This window comes from Gymnoscopelus microlampas, assembly GCF_963454915.1.
Source record: "Gymnoscopelus microlampas genome assembly, chromosome: 18".
Lineage (NCBI taxonomy): Eukaryota > Metazoa > Chordata > Actinopteri > Myctophiformes > Myctophidae > Gymnoscopelus > Gymnoscopelus microlampas.
Window position 1 is genome coordinate 30798469 of NC_139955.1, and position 23141 is coordinate 30821609.

The following is a 23141-nucleotide window of genomic DNA, read 5'->3' on the forward strand; positions in this document are numbered from 1 at the left end:
AAATAATTATTCAGCTTGCATGTTTTTATATTTACTTGCTTGTTTGTTCATTGTATATTAAAATGTAAATGATCTTCAGCACATGATGGTCCTGTCCAGTTTATATGAGGTCACAGAGATGCCAAATGAGAGTGACGGACTGAACTCAATTGATGACAGTGACCTGAGGGAGTCGATAGCCTACCAACGCCTAACTGGGTCTCACTCCAAGGTCCCTGCATCATCTAACAAACCACTACGAACCGTGTCTCTTAAACGTCAATGTTCCAATAATGGAGAGCAGATGGCACCTCCCAAAACTGCCACGCTTGCACACCCTAAGTCAATACGAATCAATACAAAGACATCAGGGCTCCTGAGATTTATCAGACTTCATCCCAATCTGTCTTTGTGAAAGAAAATTAGGCGTATCAGAGCTTGTCCGAGGTTTCAATAATTCTCTCCATAACGTGACGAATCCGAGCTTAATCTCCTTTACAGCAATGGTGACTGTGAACGTGATAGGATTAAGCTCTTTGCAAAATAAAATTCTATTGTTTGGACATAGAGCGCACTGAGATATTGAGATAATACACTGAGCCATAAGACCCATGTGACATGTGTTTCAAATTAGCGTCGAACAAAATACCCCATCACAATCCAGTGATGCCTCAACCAGATTAGTCACAGCTTTGAGATTAGCAAGTGTGTCTATTTTATAGAAGAATACCCGACTTGTATTGTGACAGTGTGACATTTTGGGTGTAGGGAGGATACAAGCTCCCACCTTCCTTTACTTTGCCAGTCTCCTGTTAACATACTCTAAACACTATACTGTATATTCTGCAGTATTACAGTAAGGTATACCCTATGAAATTTGGCTCAAATGTTAATTAAACAGTTCATTCATTTAATTAATTTACTTTTATAAGTGTGTAACAATCGGCCTTTTTACATGAACGTTCATGATGGTTTGTGTCTGTTTCTTTGCAAATAGGTGACTAGGTGTATCTTGCAATTGTGTTGTTTCACTATCACTACTGAGAGGGTCAACAGCTCTGTTTTCTAATTTCAGTAGCCTGTGCTGTCATTCCAATCCCCCTTTGGACCCGCTGGGCATATCTATATCCACACATTGAAAGTGTTTACCTCTTAGCTATGACACAGACGCTATTGCATTCTTATACTTGAGTTTTCTAAGAACTCTGAGCTATCCAGTTTCTGCCCATATGACATAGTGGGACACAAGATAATACATCATAATACATCATGTGCATTATGATGTATTATCTTGTGTCCTTGCTTACTGTAAGTCGCTCTGGATTAAGAGCGTCTGCTAAATGCCTAAACTGTAAACTGTAAGTGTAAACTGTATAGTGGGGAGGGATATAAAATCCTAGACCAGCTGTGGGTCTGGAAGCTGAGGTCTTAATGACTCGACCATCAATGAGCATGGCCTCAAGCCTTTTCTAAACCAATCATTCTATTATAGCCAACACTGACTGACACAGAGCTCTCGCACACAAGCACTGAAGCAGTTGACCCATGATCAAGGCCCTCTTCATGACGAGGCAAACTCAACCTTCCAGTTTGCTGCTGGTAATCTCCTGCCAGGGAGACTTGTTCTGGGGCTTTCCATGATCAAAGTTTAGATTTGCTTTAATTACTTCTGATCAATGCTGGCCATGGCGACCGCCGAGACCTGTGGCCAATGCTGAGGCAGCAAGGAGAGAGAGAGCGCGAGAGAAAAAGCTGAGTTGTCCTGTGCCAGTGTGTAATATGCAAAACAACCCAGAGAGAGAGAGAGATAGACATAGTGAGAGAGGTACAGGCTAATGTGAGGCTCCAATCATTAGCCCTAAGTGTACCTCATTATGCTCCTAAAACCTCTGCAGGCCTGAATAACTAATTGATCTCATCCTGGCATTTAGGAGCAACACTCAAGAAGGAAGAGGACTATTGGCTTCATTGGCATGGACAGAAAGGCCTCTGTGCACCCACCCAGCCACTTAGAATAGAATAGAATAGATGCACAAAAATGTAAATGTCCATTGATTTAGTTAGTCTGCACTGTTGTCCTGTTGTGACAAATGGTAAATCTCTATTGATTGTCAGTAATATATTAATAATGGAGATTATATTACATACTGTACAGTACATAGCAGAGGAGGACCAATTGGGCCACAATATGAATATGGTGCTGTACCAGTCAGGTACATTTTATTTCACATTGTGAATATAATAATAAAATAAATATATAATGAAAATAAAATGTGTCAGACAAAGTTGGAAGGATTCTTTCCAAAGGTCTGTATGCACATTTCACTCTCAGAATGCTTTGGTTAGCTACTCAAAGATTATATTTTCTCAACACAAGTGCAGGGACAATTAAGATGCACTTTCAATAAAATATTATAGCTTTGTTTTTTTTTTCTTTAATTGCTACAGTAATTGACATAGCTGATTCCTTATCTCCCAATAGCTATATTCTTGAACTTGTTTCCCTCTTAGGCAAAACTATTTTTACAAACACAACACATTAAGAAAATTAAACTCAGCACAAAAAAAGGTTAATCTTCTCACTTGTACTTCTGTATCATATCTACTGGTGAAGGCTTGACTAGCTTAAACATGGAACAGGCCATGTGTGCCAGTGATACGTTCAAGTGCAAAGTGAGGAATCTGTCAACGGTGCCTAGTATTAGTCCAGTATTGGAACGTCCACATATTCATGGTACACATATTATTGAAGGTCCCTTTCCGTGTGAACTGCACAATTTCCCTATATATTATTTCTATAATCTGAACTTGTGAATTGTATCTTTTTTCTTCTTCTTCTTTTTTTTTTTTTACTGAGCACTGTAATTTACAACATCACCAGGGATTCACTTTGGCCTGTAACTGAGTTACAGACGGAGAGGTCAATGATAATAAGCTCTGATATTTATGGTGCAATCTGTCCCTGTCTGCTGATCAATAATGTATTATCATAGATCAAGTTTTGGAAATGAACCTGCCCAGATATTAATTATAGTTGAGACGGTGGAGAACTCTGCTGGAGCCAGTCAATTGTTTTTCATTAAGGGGCCTAAAAATTCATCAGTGAATATTTTTCCATTTGTCATGATGGGACGGTGGGGTGATAAATATCTTCAGGCATACCTGTAGAAAGACCCTGAGGGTAAGTACATAAATAAATATATAAGATTTCATTTCACCAAGCCTCAAGTGAATAATAGCTTGCTATTCATGATTTAACTTTAACCATATGAACCCTAGCTTCCTGCTTTCTGGGGCAAACATCCAGCAAAAATAGCCGATAGATTGGCTGCAGAGATTTGGTGTAGAGGGAAAAAAGGAGTGGGCCAAGTATAAAGCCCTGGGAGACCCCAGTCTGACCAGGTATAGGGTTTAAGCTGTTAAGACAGGGTTTGAGGGTCAATATTACAATGATATAACTTGTTCTTATATTCTTTAGATTTCTTTAATCAGACTTTGCAGGTATGATTTACTCTTCTCTGTGTGTACTGACATGGTGTCCTTGTTTTTGATTGTTTTCTATTTTCATGAAACTCTATTGGTCTGAACATATTATTGGTACAAATAATACATATTAAGAAACTTAAACTACTTAGACCATCAGAAATAGCTGCATTACATGATATTCTATTGAATATGGTAAAATATTGTACTGTACCAAAATTATGTATTGCTCAAAGTCACATGAGTCAGGAGATACAGTAACCCACGAGAAGACGATTAATCTAAAAGTGCTGCTCAAAGTGAGTCACTCGACCAATTCCACCTTTTGATGTCTTGTAGCAGTCCTAACCTTTCTATTTATTGAATGAAGGACTAGGCCTTTCTTCTTGCTAAGTCATTCTGTCCTACTTCAGCCTAGCCAATTCATTTAATATCAACCTTCAACAACATATGACCTACAAAGCCTCTTTCTTCAGATTTATAGGAAAAAATAATTAACAATGGAATGGATGACTTCCTCTGAATCATTGAATTCCAATATCATTTTTTGTTCATGGACTACCTAGTCAATTTAATTTTCCCTTAACATGATCTCTCTGTGTGTGTGTGTGTGTGTGTGTGTGTGTGTGTGTGTGTGTGTGTGTGTGTGTGTGTGTGTGTGTGTGTGTGTGTGTGTGTGTGTGTGTGTGTGTGTGTGTGTGTGTCTGTCTGCAGTACGGCGGTGTAGAAAGACCCAATGTGTTGCTTCTTTGTCAAGGCCAGCTCAAGGTTACCAGCAGCAGTCAGCAGACACGTATTTGGCAGCGGCAAAACTGAATATTCACACAGATACAATAAATTATTATAGATTACATTATCCGTATGGATTCTGCATACACTTTCCCCTTGAATGAATTGTCCATTGTGTTTGCATGTAAAGATCCATACAGGCAGTGTCTAGGTGAATTGTTTTGATTGCATGCTCACAACGACGGCATATATTTTCCGCTTGAGAGGATCGGGTATTGTATTGAATACAAAAATCTATGGAGGCAAAGGTTGTGCAGTGTATTTCATCTCAGTAAGATAAATAGTTGTACATGCAAGGGGGCTATTGCATGCAGAGTCACATTCCACACAGGTGCATGGAGCACGTGAAATAATAAACATGTGCTGTAGGGGTTAATCAAACAAATTGATTTAATTGATTATGAAAAATAAATATATAATTAATATAAAATGATCGATTAATCCCTATGTTGGGCATGTCATTGAAAAGAATATCTACAAGCTGCTGTAGATCTGCTATTTTTACTATTTCTGCACGACAGTGACGACACCATTGTGCAACGAAGTATAAAATTGCAGTTAATCGATTTTTTGATCATACCATTTGTTTTATCAATTATTCAATCGACATTCAACCCCTACAGTGCTCTATTTATTATCAGCACTATAGTCACCATGTCATCAAAACAAAGTAAAGGTAATTTGTTTCTTAGGAGAAGCTGAGCTCACAAAATGCAAGTATTTTATTGGTCGTGGTTGCACTGCGACAAATACAGCCATAAAAACACAGTATTTACAGCAAATCACAGCCAAATCTTTTTTCTTTTTTTTTGCTGCATATGAAGAAACATGCATTCAGTCTCATTTCCTGTTTTTCCACCGATGCACAATTGCCAGTTACTAAATTTAGTCTATGATTTCATTTAAATCAGTGAATATGTGCTCCCTCTGAGACATAGTGTGACCACATTTGTGGCATACATATGCTCCAGTTATGGCACAGAACTCCCGACCATGAAACAGGAACACATGTTCATTACGTATGTGGTACGTACATTTTACAAATACACGTGCACATACTGTAGCCTACATATATTTCTCACATACCAACACACATACAGTATAAACATTTGTAAATAACAAACTCGCAAATCTAATCACACAAACACCCACGCACGATTGCGCACCCACACACACTCGTCACGTCAGCCATGACATGTCACAGACAAACACTTTCGCTAAGCTTAATGCAGTAAGCTCAAAACATCGCTATCCTGACTACAACAACCTTCCACCTGTTCCAAACCAATAAGGCTGATATGTCAGTCACTGTCCCGGTGGTTGTCAATCATTTCAATTGATTGGTTGATTGGTATTCCCTTGATACCTTTGGGCCCTGAGTGGTCCCCCTCTTAAGGGAATGTTGACTAACAGATTAATCATTCTTGCCTGCAAGGCCTACAATGCACTTCAGGCACAAGTTGAATAATTATCTCATTCTCTGTACATTCCACCTCTTCCTCTTCTGTACATTAACTAACAACAATATTCCACTTTGTTCCATACGAACACCACAAAAACACATCCTCATCTTCATTAAGTATTTAATTAGCTTACCTTGGTTTAGTGTATTTGCACAAGTAATACAAAAGTTGGAAGAAGATAAATACATTTTACTGGTGAGAAAGCCTTTGGCATATTAGAATGGTATTGCTGTTATTACTTGTTAAGGCAAGTGGACAGATAATTCCCTTCTTGGCCAGTGATGACTTGTTTCAATATGTGATGATAGCTTCAAATCAGGCTTAACTTCATTCGGTATGCTAAATCTGATCATTTTGTCTGAACAGAAATATGGTTTTAAAATCCAGCACAGGATTAGATCACTCAAGTTGTGTTTTTTTCCCTCTCTTTTGCTCTATTCTAAAATCTAAATGAATAGTCGACAACTTCCTCGATGGACAATAGGAGTGTAGAGAGAGGGGACAGAAATACAGACAGAGATATGTGGAACATTAAATGTGCATTCATCAGGCTTGGCCCTGGCCATTGACAGGGTAATCAGTGTTTAGTAATAAGTCTGAATGTAGAATGAGGCACAGGGGTTCCAGGTCGGGATGGAGGAGGGGGTATCAATTAAGCTTGGAACTGCAGACTCCAGGCCCGGGGAGCTGAGACTGCAATATCCTGATTCCCGTTCATTAACTAAACAGTGTGCCCTGAATGCAAAACTACTCCCCACCCACACCCCCTGTCCCTTCCCACCTATTCCCTGTCCGACTACAAAACAACTGTTGTATTCAGTGGAAATGCAGGCATAGCACATCGAGGGAAATGCCTTTGATAGTCCACGTCATGAAATATTACCTATGAGGTCCAGCCTCAGCAGAAGGAAACAGCATCCATGTGTGATGCAATGAAATGCAATGCATCAATTGCCAATGCCACAGATATTCAAAAAGAGAGTAGAAAGCTTTAGACAGAGGCTAATTGTGTCAGAATTTGCTTACAATGTGTATTCAGTAAAAATCCTGAATGTTATTAACTCTCATTTTTACTCTCTCAGCATTAAATGCACATTCTGGATTTTTGTGAAAATCATATGAACAATGACTAGGGAACCCTATTTAGCATTTCCTAAAAGAAAATACAAAAATGTGGCATTAGCCTGTGGGCATGTCTAAACCACTAAAATACTATGAATCGGTTGTGGCCTGCGTTACCAATGCTGCAGAAAACAGATCGTTAACCTTTTGACAGTGCCAATATTGTTTTTTTATCTAAATATTCAGGAAGATAAGTCAAGTTACACAGAGTTGTCTAAACTCTGTTTTTGAGGAACAAGACAGGGTCTAATAACGGCTTAGCTTCGCTGTGAATCTCTGAAGTCGTATTGATGACGTTTTTGCAAGTATACACAAAAATTGGGGGGTAATACAATACACGAATAGTCTTCTAGATGACTCCCCTTTATCGGTGTCATGCTGTAAAAATGCCCATGAAGTTTATGATGATTAATAATCCCAAAGCAAATGCCTTGTATTCCCTTCTAGCAAAAATCTATCCATCATATTCATGCTATACATAAGGGAAAGACTGAAAAGAAACCCCCAAAATAAAACAAAAAGAAATGCCTAAAGCATGTAAGGACAAACAAACCCCTTAGGCTTATTACCTTTAAACTGTTGTCTGATAGGATGTCATCCTATTTACAAACTACATTACTCAGTAGAATCATGTGATATTTCAAGGATATTTACAATATATTAAAATATTATGGATTCTTTCTTTTACTGCTATCTGACATAAACACAACATTCTCTCTCTCTCTCTCTCTCTCTCTCTCTCTCTCTCTCTCTCTCTCTCTCTCTCTCTCTCTCTCTCTCTCTCTCTCATTTGAGCAACATCCAACTGATTTAATTCGTACAGTACATACTGTATTTTCCTTTTAAGACAAAAAGATAGAAAAGACTGTTTCGGTTTTAACCCCATACCCTCTATTATTATAGGCCACCAATTTCATCCACCATAAATTAGGCTATTCTGCCTGGTGGCCCATCGGACCAAGACATGTAAACAAAACAACATGAGTTTGTTTTTTAAATATCATACTATACCAACACATATTCTATATATATATATATATATATATATATATATATATATATATATATATATATATATATATATATATATATATATATATATGTGTGTGTGTGTGTGTGTGTGTGTGTGTGTGTGTGTGTGTGTGTTAACCTTTTCCTCCTTGTGGAAAAGACTGACAACCAACATTCACAAACAGCTAGAAAGAAATGCCTCTTTCTTTCCATTTTGCTTGTGGTAAAACTGCAGGCCATGGAATGAGGCTCAGGGTGACACCTGGCCCATCTAGTTGATTCTGACATCCTTATAGAATTTCACTGATTAGACTAAGGCCAACAATTCCTTGTCCATTCATTCTCTATAACCAGAAGAAAAAACGTTGTCTGGTGTTGACCGTAGTTGCAGAGTTCCCTTGATGGTTGTCACAGAATAATTGGCAACACCTTAATATTTAGATGATATTAGCTCAGTGGCAGCATGCTAATAAATTATATCCTGCTTATTGCTGCAACGCTGTTGGAGCTACAACCAGCTAGCTTAAATTGGCCACCATATAATAGAAGCACTGGGGTTGCTTTTCTGGTGCCAGTTTGGGGTGAAAGGTCATGAATGTTCCAAGGTCACAGGGCTAACTGCAGCCCTAAAAGGTGCCACAATTTAAATTGAATTTACATTGTTTCTAATATCCAATTAGATATATTTCATAGGCCTTGTACGGTTGCTAGCAGCTCACGAGAGCCTTTTTAAAATCTTAGTTGAAATGAATACCTTACTTATGAATGACTAGGTTAGGTGCTGCATGGCGGCTTATTGGTTAGAAATATTGTCTCCCTCTCTTTGACCCCGTTTATTTGTCAATGCCAACCCTGTTTTTTGTTTGTTATGTTGTTGTTGTTTTGTTTCCCCTCGTGCGTTTCAAGACTTGAACTGAGTGAGGGTGGGGGGTAGGGGATGGTGATTGGGAAATGTTCTGGAAATGTCCTGACTCATATTGTTGGTACTGCACTGAGTGCTGTAAAACAAAAACAAAAGAAACAGTGGGGGGTATTGTCTTGCAGCCCAGAAGTCTTAAGTTTTATCCTGACAGTACAACAGCAAATGTGCTCTCAAGCAAAACACTGAACCACTGCACACTCAGGATAAGAGCATCAGCTAAATAATTTCAAAACTCATTGCCCCAGTACCACACATGAAAATACAACACTTCGAGTGGGGATGGGAACTGACAATGTGTGTACACCCATAACATTATTAATATTTGACTGGCTATCCCTATTGGCAACGCTACTGTTAAAATATAAATGCATTGTTGAATATGGAGGAAGTTGGGACTATTCCAAGGACACACTGATCTCATAGTCAAAGTACAAATGTGAATTCTAGTTTCAGGCTAAGATTTTGAATAGAGTGAAGACAACTAACTATATCCCTGAACGGCCAATAACCCCCTCTAAATAATAGTATGCACATTATTTAGAGATGAGCTGTTTTTGAGAGAGATAGGTGTATTTTTATGAAAAGTTAATCATCAAAGGGAAAAGGGGCATCCCCTCTCCTCCATTCATGTAGACCACACACAGGCAGACACAGAAAGACTGACAAGACCTAAAACCACCTAGGCTACATAGAAGCTCACATGCATGTGCGTTTGTAAGGTTGCCTGAAGGTGAAAGATCTTGGAGAGTGACAATACAGTGCGTGTCTGTGTAACAAGCTACCCTTTACTTTTTCATGGCATGCCTGTTGAAATTTTGCAGAGCACATCAATCACACACACACACACACACACACACACACACACAGACACACACCGTCCACTAGTGTTCGCTATTAGCTCCCTCCATAGCATGCCTGAACTCTGCCGCTGGCGACTTCATGGAACTCACAATAAAACACACTATTGAGTAAAATGATAAAGAAAGGTCAACGTTGACAAGCATGTGACTGAACCTTACAAAATCACACCTCTCCCCCGAATGAGGGTTCCCCCAGAGAGAGAGAGAGAGGGGGGGGGGGGAGAAAACAGCCGGCTTGTACCTCGTTTTCGGCGTGCAATCTCTCCCAGACAGGCAGAAAGATGCAATATAGAAGCAATAAATATGCAAATGTTCATTCATCTCATCATCATTTCTCCGCATGGAGTCCTGCAGTTCATGCCAATTCATGCTTACCTGAAAAAGACTATCGTTTCCCACAAATAGATCCCCAGCGCGTTTATTCGGCACATTTTGGCCAGTCTCATTTCGGGCTACCTAGGGGCTCGACGAGCTCCCTCCAAGAGTGAAAATTCCAAATCCTCGAGAACGGTTCCGGACCTCCAAGGTGAGCTATAAAAAAGAAAGAAGAAGAAAAAAAAAAAAAAGAAAAGAAAAGGGGGAAAAAAGGAAAGTAAAAAAAAAAAAGATTCTCTGTAGCTTTGTTTTCAGATCCCAGTGTCTCTGGTGCCAACCCACGAGATATTCATCATAACCGCACGGGCCATGAAATCATCTTCCGGGAGAGGTCCCGTTACACCGCCACTGCCGCTCTAACCCCCAAGCACCCAAATATTGAGTACTTTTTTCAGGACCGTGGACAGAGGCAGCAGGCACAGACAGACGGACGGACACAGTGGCTTGCGGAATTTCTCCAGGGTTTGGGGGGGGTAGCAGCTCAGAGTGTAATGCTATTTCACACACAACCACACACCGATCTGAGGTCTATTGTAGTCGATCCATAGCGACGATATGGGCTTACTTTCACGGGGAAATGATGGCACATACTCCTTCAAGTGGACTAAAAAATATATATATTAGGTAAAAAAAAAAGAAGAAGAAAAAAAAGAAAGAAAAAAGGCGATTTGTGGCCGAAAAATGTGAGCACTGCGTCTGGAGTGTCTCAGTTCTCAGGAGATCATGGGAGAACTACGTGCGTGTTGTATATATCCTTATTAGAACAGAGGAAATCCACAGTTGTTGCGCGACATATAACACATATCAGGCCTACATACGGAAGTGTTTTCCCCCTCTAGTCACGTTCTCTCTCATATGCATCCCAAAGCTGCTGCTTTATTATGAGCCATAATACGTAGTGGTCGGTGTAGAAACCCCGGTGCTGCTGCTGCTGCTGCTGTGAGGACGGGGTGGTCTGCAGGCTGTCAGCCTCTGCTTCTGCTGCTTCTCCTCCGCGGCCACGTAGTTTTCTCCCTGGGGTGAGTAGTAGTTGGAGCTGCTGCGTCGACGCGCCGCTACTACTTCCATTGTCCGGTGGTCAAGTTCTGGTGGTCAAGCCCGGTCAGTCAGTCAGCCCGTCATTCGCCGCTCGACAAGCCACTTTAGATTCCACATTTCCCCGGGAGGAGGACGACGAGGGAGAGACAGCGTGGTGATGGACACGGCGGGCTGGTCTCTTCCATGGCAGTATAGGTATGAGAGCGTCGCTGACTTGTCTCTCGCGCGCACGCGCGCACACACGGAGATGGAGAGGGATGGAGGGAGGGAGAGAGAGAGAGAGAGAAAAGGAGAAAGAGAGAGAGAGGGGGAGGCGCAATAAGCCACGGTCGGTGCCCCACACACCGTATTTCTTGCTGCAGTCATTTAGCAAACTCAAAAGCGCACCTCACATTTGAATACACGCCCACATGCCGGCGTCATGAATACCAAAATACTCGCCCCGAAACACAGTCGCCCCGGGGCAAATCCGGCGAGCTCGGAACGGTTGCCACCTGGTATTCCTAAATGTAACCTCAGTAAACTATGCCTAAACCTAAGCTTATTCCTAAACGTTACCTCGGTAAACTATGCCTAAACCTAAACTTATTCCTAAACGTTACCTCAGTAAACTATGCCTAAACCTAACCTTATTCCTAAACGTAACCTCATAAAACGGTGCCAAAACCCCAAACCTAACCTAACCTCAGTAAAACTATGCCTTACCCTAAACCTATTTCTAACCTTATCCTCAGTAAAACAAATTTAAGAGCCACTGGGGGCGAGCGGTCCACGAAAAAAAATGGGGGTGAGCGTGTTTTGGGGCGAGTCTTCCGGTTACCGTCGTAATTGGCCCCCCTGTCACTGGCACGCGGAGCCGGGCACAGCCTGCGATTGGCGAAGCGAGGTGCCACTTGGAGACAATTGGCTATGTGTCCCGCGCTCATAAGTGTCAAGCCCGATTCATACTTCGTCGCACGGCGGTGTCTTGCGTCAAAAATAGCGGACAAGCAGGTTATAAATTATAGGCTTCACCCAGCAAAATAAAATAAAATCTATCTAGGGGCAGTAACCGATGGTGATTGATGACGTTTTGGAGAGTTCGGTTTTGTTAAGGAATTAGTCCAGTAGGTCTGTGATTGAATACTTTATCAGCATGTTGTTGTAATAGATTAATGGGCACAATAAAACAGAAAACAACAGCCTGTTGTAATTTAGTGTAGGCCTACTACGATATATATTTTTAGCAGGCCTGTGTTGTTTTTTTATAGGCTAATTGAATGAAAGGCCCATAGATTTGTATTGAGTCTTGTAAGTGGTTGTGTAAAACAGTGCAGTGGTTCTCAAAGTGTGGTCCGGGAACCCCCAGCGATCAGTGAGGGGGTTCCAGGGGGTCCCCAGCTAAATTAGTTAATATGGCAATAAAAAACAGTTTAACCCTATAGGCTACATCAGCTATTTGAAAAGAGCCAATCCACAAGCTCAAAACACATCGCCATGCTAGCACTGTGAGCTCGTAGATTTGCTATTAACATTAAGGGTCCCTGGCCAAACACATTCATTTGGGGGTCCTTGACACGTTTGCTAATGGTAGGCCTATATGCTAAGGCACTTTTGGTCCACAATTCAAAGTGTTACCAAAAGGGCAGATGTTTTAATTCCCAGTGTTGGTCTTTCCACTGGTGTGTTGTAGTATTGTAGTGGTTCAACAAGTGTCATAATGTGACATTTATCTGTCAAAGGATGACACCAGAAATTCACAATCTCTGCCAGTCCCCCCCCCCCCCTTTCTCTCTCTCTCTCTCTCTCTCTCTCTCTCTCTCTCTCTCTCTCTCTCTCTCTCTCTCTCTCTCTCTCTCTCTCTCTCTCTCTCTCTCTCTCTCTCTCTCTCTCTCCATACATACACATACGTGCAGGCGTGCACACACTCACACGCACGCACGCGTTGGTCTTTCTACTGGTGTGTTGTAGTATTGCAGTGGTTCAACAAGTGTCATAATGTGACATTTATCTGTCACAGGATGACACCAGAAATTCAAATTCGGGGCTACCAGGAGCCGCTGTGTTTCCGTAGGATGAGCGGGGTGCAGGTCAGGAGCGCTTGTCTTTGGACACTGACGGAGGTGTGCCGACTGAAGGGTGACCACGCGGGTGGTGAACTTGAAGAAAACAAGCACTCTTTTTTCAATCTGACTGGTTTTCCGATGTAGCATTTACATACATACATATAGTACATATACATACTGTACATACCTACTGTAGAGGTAATCCAAACATCACAGGTACAGGATACACAGCATAATGCGCAGGAATACTTACAGTAACATGGAACAGCAGGTTTACTCTAACAGAAACAGATACACGGAGGGCAGGAGGACTTAAACACACACAGGCTAACAAGATGCAGGTGAGTACAGGGGAAAGTTGCCCGGGGAGATGGAGAACGGAGCCAGGGTCCTCAGATGGATAGCTAGGGTGAGTATAACACCCCAGACAGAATGCCTGGGGAGTGGGACAGGGCAGAACAGGAGCTCAGGCCACGCCTGGGCCACAGGATAGAGCAGGACAGGACTGGAACACTGGAAGCCTGGCAGCTCAGGTTCAAGGCTGCTGGGCAGGTCAGATTCTGGAGTGCCAAGCAGCTTGGGTTCTGGAATGCTGAACAGCATGCGTTCTGGGGTGACGGGCAGCTCAGGAAGTCTGTGTTGTAGGCTGGACTGCAGGTACAGGCAGGCTGCTGTACAGCATATGAATTAGTGGACCAGAAATTGGCATCTGGAGTGCAGGACCAAACTGTGGCGGATAGGGTGAATAACTGGCCTCGGTGGTGGACGATGGCTAAAATCCAGCCAAGGCAGTTGACAGATGATCTGGGGGATTGGCGGCTGAATCAGGGAGGTCTGGCTGTGGGTCATTTGGGGCTGCCGACCTACCAGAGGAGTGAATGGTATTTTTTTTTTTTAAATCACTTGGGTATGGGTAAAGAAAAATCACCGGGAGGGTCACAACTTTTTATTTTTCAGAGCACTTTAAAATCCTCCTGTGACTCCTCATTAACAATATTGAACGGTCCCTAACTAATTTTGAAACTATAGCCATTGTAAATGTGAAATAAACCAATTTTGAGTGCATGGTTAATTTCTCACCTAAAATGTTAACAGAAACTATTTTCTGATAACACAGACATCAGGGGCAACAGGGTTGCATTTCCTTCTCTCTTCCACTGTCACTGTCTTTCTTCGGTTTTCGCCAATTAAATCGGCAAACAGATTATGAGTTGGGGCAAAATCTGACTATGCATCACTAGTTTGGAAAAAAAAGAAAACTTAAAAGCTTTTCCCAAAGATGACAATCCATTCTTTGAATTCTTGGTACAGAGAATGGCCCTTCCTTTGGAGCTTTTCTATACTAGATGATACAAACTACTACCACCTCCTGGTAATATGGAGAGTTATTTCCTCTGTGTGCAGAACACTCGTGCAAGTCGGTCATCAGCTGACTCTCAGCTGTAGTGTCAGGGCTGTAAAACAAATCAAATCAAATCAAATCAAATCAAAGTTTATATAGCACATTTAACATGACCAGGTCAACCAAAGTGCTGTACAGGTAAAAAACAAAAGCAAACAATGCGACATAAACAGACAATAGCATACAATGAAATAAGCCCAAACAAATAAACATTAGCACCAGTAAGGGGAAAACAGGGCTACATCAGCTGTCACTGAAGGCCAGGGAGAAGAAATTAGTCTTTAATAAGGATTTAAAAATAGCTATCACCTGGCAGTGGCGCGGGAAGGGGGGGGCTACGGGGGCTGCAGCCCCCCTGGTTATTGGAAGGGATTTAAAAAAATGTTTTTTTATTACATTTAAATTTAATTAAAATAATTAGATAACGTACCCTAACCTAACCCTAACCCTAACCCTAAAACCGAAATAAAGTAAAGGAAATGAAGTGCCAAAACCCACCCAAACCCGCACATTTTTCGACCCGAACCCGCAAAAAAATCGCGCGCGCGATTCCCCCGACGCTCAGCCCCCCTGGCTATTAAGTACTTCCCGCGCGCCTGTCACCTGGGCAGCTTTGATGTGTATGGGCAAATGATTCCAGAGCCTGGGGGCAGCCGCCGCAAAGGCCCAGTCACCCCTGTTTTTGTTCGTGGGTGCTGGCACCTCCAGCAGCAGCTGGTCGGCCGACCTCAAGGCTCTGGGTAACAAGTTAGCCGGCTCAGGACAGGCAGGTTGTAGACATGGACCTGATCCTAATTGACTTAAATGTGGGTTGGGGGCTAGCTGAGTGAAGGCTAATAGGTCGATGGCTACCAGGCTGATATACAGGCTGGAGGATAGCAGACACGTGGCTAGCTGTCTGAAGCTAGCAGGCTGGTGGTTAGCTGACTAGAAATTAGGGAATCAGGGGTTTCGAGGAAATCGTTCGCCCACTTAGGCAACAAACTCCTCAGCCAGGGTTTAGAGGAAACGTCCCTGCGAGCCAGAGTCAGAGTGGCCTGTCTGTACTCTTGGCTTGGGGCCCTCCTCACCTCACCTTGGAAGCACAGGAGGGAATAAGTCACCTCAAATAGTTTATCCTCAAATAACTTTTCGCTGGGTCTATGGTTGTTCCAATCTTACTATCAGTTTTTTTTAAGCATGACCCAAGCACAGGATAAAGTAGGCAGCAATTCAGGGGGTAGTAAACCATGTTTACTTCTCCAAACAGAGGCAGTTGTATGACAGGATACACAGGAAATCACATGGCACAGTTTCAGGCAGGATACACCACGCAATCCACATAGGGTTACGTACAGTGTGTCTTTTAGCGATAATCATACTGTGTAGCATTCATTCTCAAAGTCCTTATGGCGTAACCAATGGTAGCTCCGTTGTCATTACAGTATTTGTCTTTAGTACTTCCATATACCGTTGCCTGTATTGTTGATGCTTCTTGTTTTTCTTTTTGCCTTGTATTGGTGTGCACAACAGTACTTTTTCGTTTTCTTACTCTTTACCTGTAACTCTGTAACCTTAACTGCTGTGCCGCCTCTGGGCGACTGAATTTCCCCCGATGGGTTAATAAAGGTATTTATACGGAAGTACCGCTCCAAAAGGAATGCTGCAGGTCCTAGAGCCTGAGGATATTTTAAAACGTACAGAACTAACTTGAATTACCATGCTACTACGGAGATACCTTGTTGGGAGATCCTGTTGCTAAATCCCCATGTTTAAGTGACGCTACGTTGTTGCCAGATAATGTTCCTTTTCTCATTTATGCAAGAATTTAACATATTTTTTTACTTTATAAGTAAATTAACATTAAATGGTTGCCACCAATTTCTTACTGAACAGTATAATTAGAAGTAGAACATGAATCGACTTTGTTCATGCAAGGTTGTATTGACATTCTGTCAACATCTGCTTTGTGGCTTAAGAAGAACTTGAACAAAAGATTACACCTACTACTGTATGTAACTGCTGTGAAAAACTGCCTCAGGAAATAGCCCCAGCAAATGGAAAAGGTCATACTACTGGTTAATTCCTGACAGTGTAGGGGGGGGGTGTTTGGAAGCCAACTGATAATCAGACTCACCATTATGCAGCCAAACTCCAGTGGTTCCTCAGTCGATAATTCTACCACACCATCCGAAGCAGCCATGTTTGGTGGCTAAGTTTCATCCATGTTTGACATGGTAAGTTCCTTAGTCTTCCAGAGCTCTGTGGCTGAATCTCTAGAGCTCAGAAGATGAAAAAGTGAGGTTGTTCGTGGTACCAGTTCCTGCCTGCCTTAACACTTTAGATGTGCTTATTCGTCAGCTCAGCTGTCATATCAGCCCTAGGGGTTATATGGCAGCTAACCAATCAGTTCAAGCGTACCACCTTCTCTCTTGCCCAATTCAAATAAAGACTGGGTAGTAATAAGTAAATATGCAGCCCAGTGAAATTATCTTATATAAATAGTGATATTTTTCGGTTAAAACCAAAGTATTTTGTTAAAAAGTTAAAGCCCTATATTCTGATAGTAGTCATTCATTGCTATTGAGTGTCAGTAACAATGGTCTCCCTGCCTCGAGCTATTTTGTAAACACATTTTTTTTTAGGTGGGACACCAATTTTATCCAATCAGGAGAGAGAACACATTCTTCAGTATGTTCCGATCTTCAGCATCAATTTTAAAGATTTCCAGTTCCTTTTTGTTGTGTGTCATTTCGATTTCACATCTTGTATCCTTTATGGGTTCCCTCACCTCATTAGATTAAATAGTTTTCCAGACCTGAAAATGTATTTTCTGTTTAGGCCAACCAAAGACCCAGAGAGATGGGGAGACCTGTACTCTACAGAAATGATGAATCATATTATAGAGCTATTTAACACTTATTTTAACAAGAAAATATATCACTTACATAGTATGATTCAAGTGTTTGGTAAAATGTCAAGTTCATGGGAAGGAATATTAAGAATATTAATAAAGATGTTAGGAAGATATTTATGGGAGTTAATTGGTTTGATATGCAACTAGTTGAACTGGGTAATTGAGTGAGCATTCTGATTGGTGGATGTCAAGTGGGGGGAGAGAAAGCTACAGAGAGACACTGAAGAGGAGAAATGCAGATAAAAAACATCTGGGGGATAGTGTGGACCATAATACTCGTGAGTCCGTTACGTGCCAAGAAAAGGTCAGTGAGCCACTATAGTGTGGTCCCCAAACTTTTCTCTAAATTTGTTTTAAATTCATTAACATTTAGATACAAATAATTCAAAACAAAATCTATGAAAAAAACAAAATAAAGGGGAATTTATTCGCGACCCATAAAAATGTGTCCGTGACCCAAACATGGGTCCCGACCCACTGTTTGGGAAACAGTGCTATGACGTCATTGTTGCCGGCTGAAAAGACTGTTTCCTCATGCTTCCACATGAGGATTCGACCTCCACTCACTGCCATATGGTTCATCTCCCAAACTGTTTCCTCAGGACTGACGCAGAACTGTTACAACCACAAACAATGTCTCCACACGAGTAATGCAGTGCTTTTCTCCATTGAGGATAGAGAGCTGAGCGACGCTAGCCTGGTAAACCCCGCTTTTTTTGGTGCGTGTGTGTGTGTGTGTGTTTGTGTTTGTGTTTGTGTGTGCGCAGTGGTGGAAAAAGTATCAATACTGCAATGTAGAAACTCTGTTAGAAGTAAAAGTCCGGAATTCTGAATTTACTTGAGTAAAAGTACAAAAGTATTGGCACTAAAAGCAGAAAGTAGCTAGGCTACTCATTATGTAGAATACATTTATGATAACCTTTCCACAGGAGCAGCTTTTTCATAGTTATCACACATTTTGTTATTTTCCCCATACGTACATGACAGGTGAAAAAATGACAACATTTAAAAAATAGTTATCATGAAACTTCCCCAGTTGATTACTTACATCAGGGGTCTTCAACAGGGGGTCCGGGACGCCTAGAGGGTCCTCAGAGTTACTACAGGGGGTCCGCCAAATGTTTGTGTGATATGATTTCTTTTTTCGCATTAACCACTTGATAGCATCCCTATTCTGAGGAGAACTTTAGCCAAAATAGCAGATCTACAAGCTCACAACGCCTCGCCCCTGCTTCATCTCTCTCTCAGCTAGGGGGTCCTTGGACTGAAAAGGTTGAAGATCCCTCACTTGGCGGACCCCCTGTAGTAACTCTGAGGACCCCCTAGGGGTCCCGGACCCCCTGTTGAAGACCCCTGATGTAAGTAATCAACTGGGGAAGTTTCATGATAACTATTTTTAAAATGTTGTCATTTTTTCACCTGTCATGTACGTATGGGGAAAATAACAAAATGTGTGATAAATATGAAAAAGCTGCTCCTGTGGAAAGGTTATCATATATTTATTTACTTATATTGACCCTATAAACAATTTAACACAGGTATGGTTTTGCCCACTCTTTCGATAATCATTGCTCAATTTTAGTGCTCTGGCTCATGGACTACTGTACTTCCTGTGACCCCACTTTGGGTTGCGACCCATAGTTTGAGAACCGCTGGTCTAGTGCATTGAAAAGGAGATCAGTCACCCTCATTGGGCTAATACTGACAATAAGCCACTCTGACATACTTACTGTATTTGCAGCCTGAGGGCCAGAAAATTGTACAGTAACATTGCCCAACAAGTGGCTCCCAGCAGGGCAGGGATCAATACATCCAGCTACCTAATGAAAGACAGACCTTAGCGCAAGTTATCTTTTGCTAAAGGTCATCATGTCTTCTTTCAGTGTCTACAAAGATCTGGGGCAAAGACCTAATCTGAAAGATTTTTCATGTCATAATAGGTAATCGATGCCTCCCAATGGAGAGTAGAGCCACTGCCGTCGCACTCATGTCACTGGAAGGCAGTACGTCGTGGGATTGAATCGGTCACGGTCGCTGGATGCATATCTGTCTCCAGGGAGCGATGGTAAGGACTTCAGTGGACAATTTCATCTCTGTTTTCTCTGGTAGGGCTGGGCGATATGGACAAAATCAAATATCACAATGGTTTTGACCAAAGCCTCAATAACAATATTGTGGTGATAATAATGTATTGAGACGATATAATTTTTTTTCCCTCAAATGTTTTCAAAAACAGCTAAAGTAGCAGAGCTACAAGCTCATAACTCGCTACATCGCGATGCAATGTGAGCTTCTAGATTAGCTATTTTTGAAAAGTATAAAACAGAGCTTAAGTGATTAAAACCAGAAAAAGACAACACTTATGCCATATCTTGATATTACGATATCCCCAAAAATTGCACTCTAGTCTCACCATATCACAATATCGATATATTGCCCAGCACTTCTCTGTTTTTCTCTCTCCCTCTCTCTCTCTCTCTTTCTGTGAAACTCAGTGTGACTTTTTATGTACTTTTTCTGTCATTGTCGTCTTTATTTCTCTGCCTTTCCGTCTCCCTCTCATTTCACAGTTTTTTTCCCTAGGTCTATCAATTTATGTCCCTTTTATTTCTCTCTCCATCACTCTCCCCTGATGGCTGATATTTGAAACCCCCTTTCATATTGATTCTGTGTAAGTTTTGTCCCCTGAATTTGCTGTGTCAACAGTAATTACTTGCTGAAACCCCACCAATACAAGTTGTGTTCAGTGTTCAGCCTGTGTTGTGTGTAGCTTAACAGTCTACAGCCCTGCTGTATTCAGCCAAAGAGCAGTAAATGGCTCAGTGGTCAAGTTTTGGCAGTCACAGGACCTCCCTTGTCCTGCCAAGAACCAAGGTTGTTACAGTAGATACTATATTCTACATTCTCTAGTAGCATTTATAGATGTAATGTAATTCTGGTCAATTTAGAATCTGAACCAACCTGCGACACTTCGCTCCTGCTGTTTAACTATTAATTCAGTTACTTATTTTTGTTATTGATGTACTTATTGATGCAAAAAACATAGGCCTACTTTGTATTATATTATTCATGTAGATATCTTACATGCATAGTGGAACAGGGTTGTTCTGTGGTGACTGGTGAGAGTAGCATTACTAGTGGTGTGTAATAGGGTTGTGCCAATTAAAAAAGATGTCTAAACTAGTTCGTTTTTTTAATACTGAACCGATAATACCCATTTCTGACCACTTGGGGTTAAATCTTTCCCAATAAATACATCTTTTTTTCCAGGCAGTCTTTACACTGTTTCAGCGTGTGAGCAAGAGTCATTGCCACGTCTCCTCTTGTCAAAACATGAAATCTGTAACCAACATGTGTTGGACTGCTGACATGGTCAGTGCATTTTTTGATGGGTCACTGAACCAAAGAATACTCTGGTGTACCTGTATAAAATCTTGAATCTTGTCCCCCTTTGTCTACAATGCACCACAGATAATATTTGTCACACTTTAGCATTTAGTCTGTCTTGAAAGGTGCATTTATTCACACACCCTTCCTTTAACACTGACTGCACTCAAAGGTCACAGATTTAGAGGTTGGAGGGGGGGTGGGGGGACTGCTGCACCATTTATTTTCATTATTTACCTGAATGCCTCAGATACTGTGTGCTACACCCCAAGCGGGGACAAATTATTTTAAACTTAATGTCAGGGAATTGAAACAGCTTGAGAACATTAAATCAAGATTAAGAGGAATGTATGACAATGTGTTCATAATAGACCTCCTTGACCTTTGACCACCAAATTGCATTATATGTCATAAATATTGCATCACATGTCAGATATTGAGTTAGACATCTAATGTTTGCAGCATGGTCTTGTTTTGTGATTTGATGATGGCACAGTGACTCATTGCGGATAGAGTGACATTGACATACTGTTTGCATAAACAGACTCATTTCAATAGTTGAACACTGAAGCTTTACAAGGGCTTAGCCATATTTCAAAATCAAACAATCCATGCTCTAATTACTTATACCAGACTATTAAAAAATAAAAATAAACAGTTTATTCTATAAGTGATGTGATGTACAATAGAGCATGTGAGGGGCCAATTTTAAATTGGCATGACAGTAGTCTCTACAGATGCTTGGCTAGCAGACTAGCAGGACATGTATTACTTTTAACAGCACAGTGCAAATGGACCCCCCTCCCCTCTCTCTCCTTGATGCATGCCTGGCATCATCACATTGTAAATGTCCTCGTATAATCCACGATTCCCCCCGCTTGCAACCAACCTTAACCTTGAGTTATGGCATGGCTACCTCTGGCAATCACATTAAGAGGCACATTTCTTCATATTCACACAGGGGGCCACATTTAGCAATCTCCTTAATTTAGCCAGACTGATGAATTGTACTGCTCTGCCCTCCCTTCCATAGCCATTCTCCTTTCTTTCCCCACTGCTCTTCCTCCGTTGTCTCTCTTGATCGTCTGCTCTCTTTTCATTCGTTTTCATACTGTATCTCCCTTTTCTTATCATATTTCTCCACCTCTCACTCTGTTTTCTCTCATCTTTGTCCCTCCCTCCCTCAACTCTCTCTCTCTCTCTATGTCCCCCCCGCTCATTTGCTCTGCTTCTCCCGCCCTCTCAACCTCCTCCTCATTTGCGATCTCTGTATTTGTCTCTCTACCTCTTCTCTGTTAACCCCCGCCCACACACCCCCTGTCCTCTCTCATTCTGAACCCGGTTTGCGTCGGCACCATTGTCCTTGAGACGGCTGGCTGGCTCCCTCTCCACGGTTGGTTGCAACAGCAGACCGTGGAAATAACCTCCAGCTACCTGCTGCTCGCACTGGGCATTCCTCAGTCTGTGTGTGTGTGTGTGTGTGTGTGTGTGTGTGTGTGTGTGGGGGGGGGGGGGGGGGGGCTCGTGCTCGCTCGTGGTCCAATTCTGTTTAGTTGTTTTGTGTTTGGAAAGGGGGCAAACAGCAGCTTGGCCTCAGATTATCTTTTCTAAGTATCCATAAGGACTCTTAATTAATCCACTCCAACTACTATTGCATTTGGGATTATAGGTCCTGTTCTAAAAAAAAATATTGGGTGGATTTATGTATATATTTTGGGGTATATTCCCTAAAGTGTAACACACACACACACTCACACACACATACAAAGTGTATGTATATGTGTGTGTGTGTGTGTGTGTGTGTGTGTGTGTGTGTGTGTGTGTGTGTGTGTGTGTGTGTGTGTGTGTGTGTGTGTGTGTGTGTGTTGCCTCTACACCACCTGAACAAGTATATATTTAATGAGCTACCTCCTGCAGTGAAAATGTCTTGGAAGATCAATCACACTGATTGCTGGGGCAAAATACAATTCAGACATTGCAGTCATGTATTATGAATGAAAAGACTCAGCATAACAGCCCTACTGTACTCTTCTGTTGATAGCAAAATATTCCCGGCACATCCTTCTAAGGGGAGCAATGTTCACGTACTTGATCTCATCTTGAACTATTGGCTACAGAGCAAATTCCACTGGGGCTTTAGGGGGTACACACACACACACACACACACACACACACACACACACACACACACACACACACACACACACACACACACACACACACACTCTCTCTTTGATCATTATCATGCTTTTTCTCTTAAATTCGTCCTTGGTCATGTCTTGGACATTAAAAGAATCAGTGACCTTTACTTTGACGTTGCCGTGGAGTAACCTTTCAGGGTTGCTGACCTGGTTTCATAAGCAGGACCC

The 23141-nt window shown here is 41.7% G+C and overlaps 1 protein-coding gene across 4 annotated transcripts in view; it reads right to left on the reverse strand.

The window, feature by feature from the left end:
• The window catches only part of glra1 (glycine receptor, alpha 1), a 119217-nt gene extending 108952 nt beyond the window's left edge, over nt 1-10265 (reverse strand). For all 4 annotated transcript variants that reach the window (XM_084041001.1, XM_084041000.1, XM_084040999.1 and 1 more), the window contains exon 1: nt 10005-10265. In XM_084041001.1, the coding sequence (XP_083897127.1) occupies nt 10005-10075 (71 nt within the window). In that variant the 5' untranslated portion in view covers nt 10076-10265. The remainder of the gene's footprint in view (nt 1-10004) is intronic.
• Nucleotides 10266-23141: the final 12876 nt, after the last annotated feature.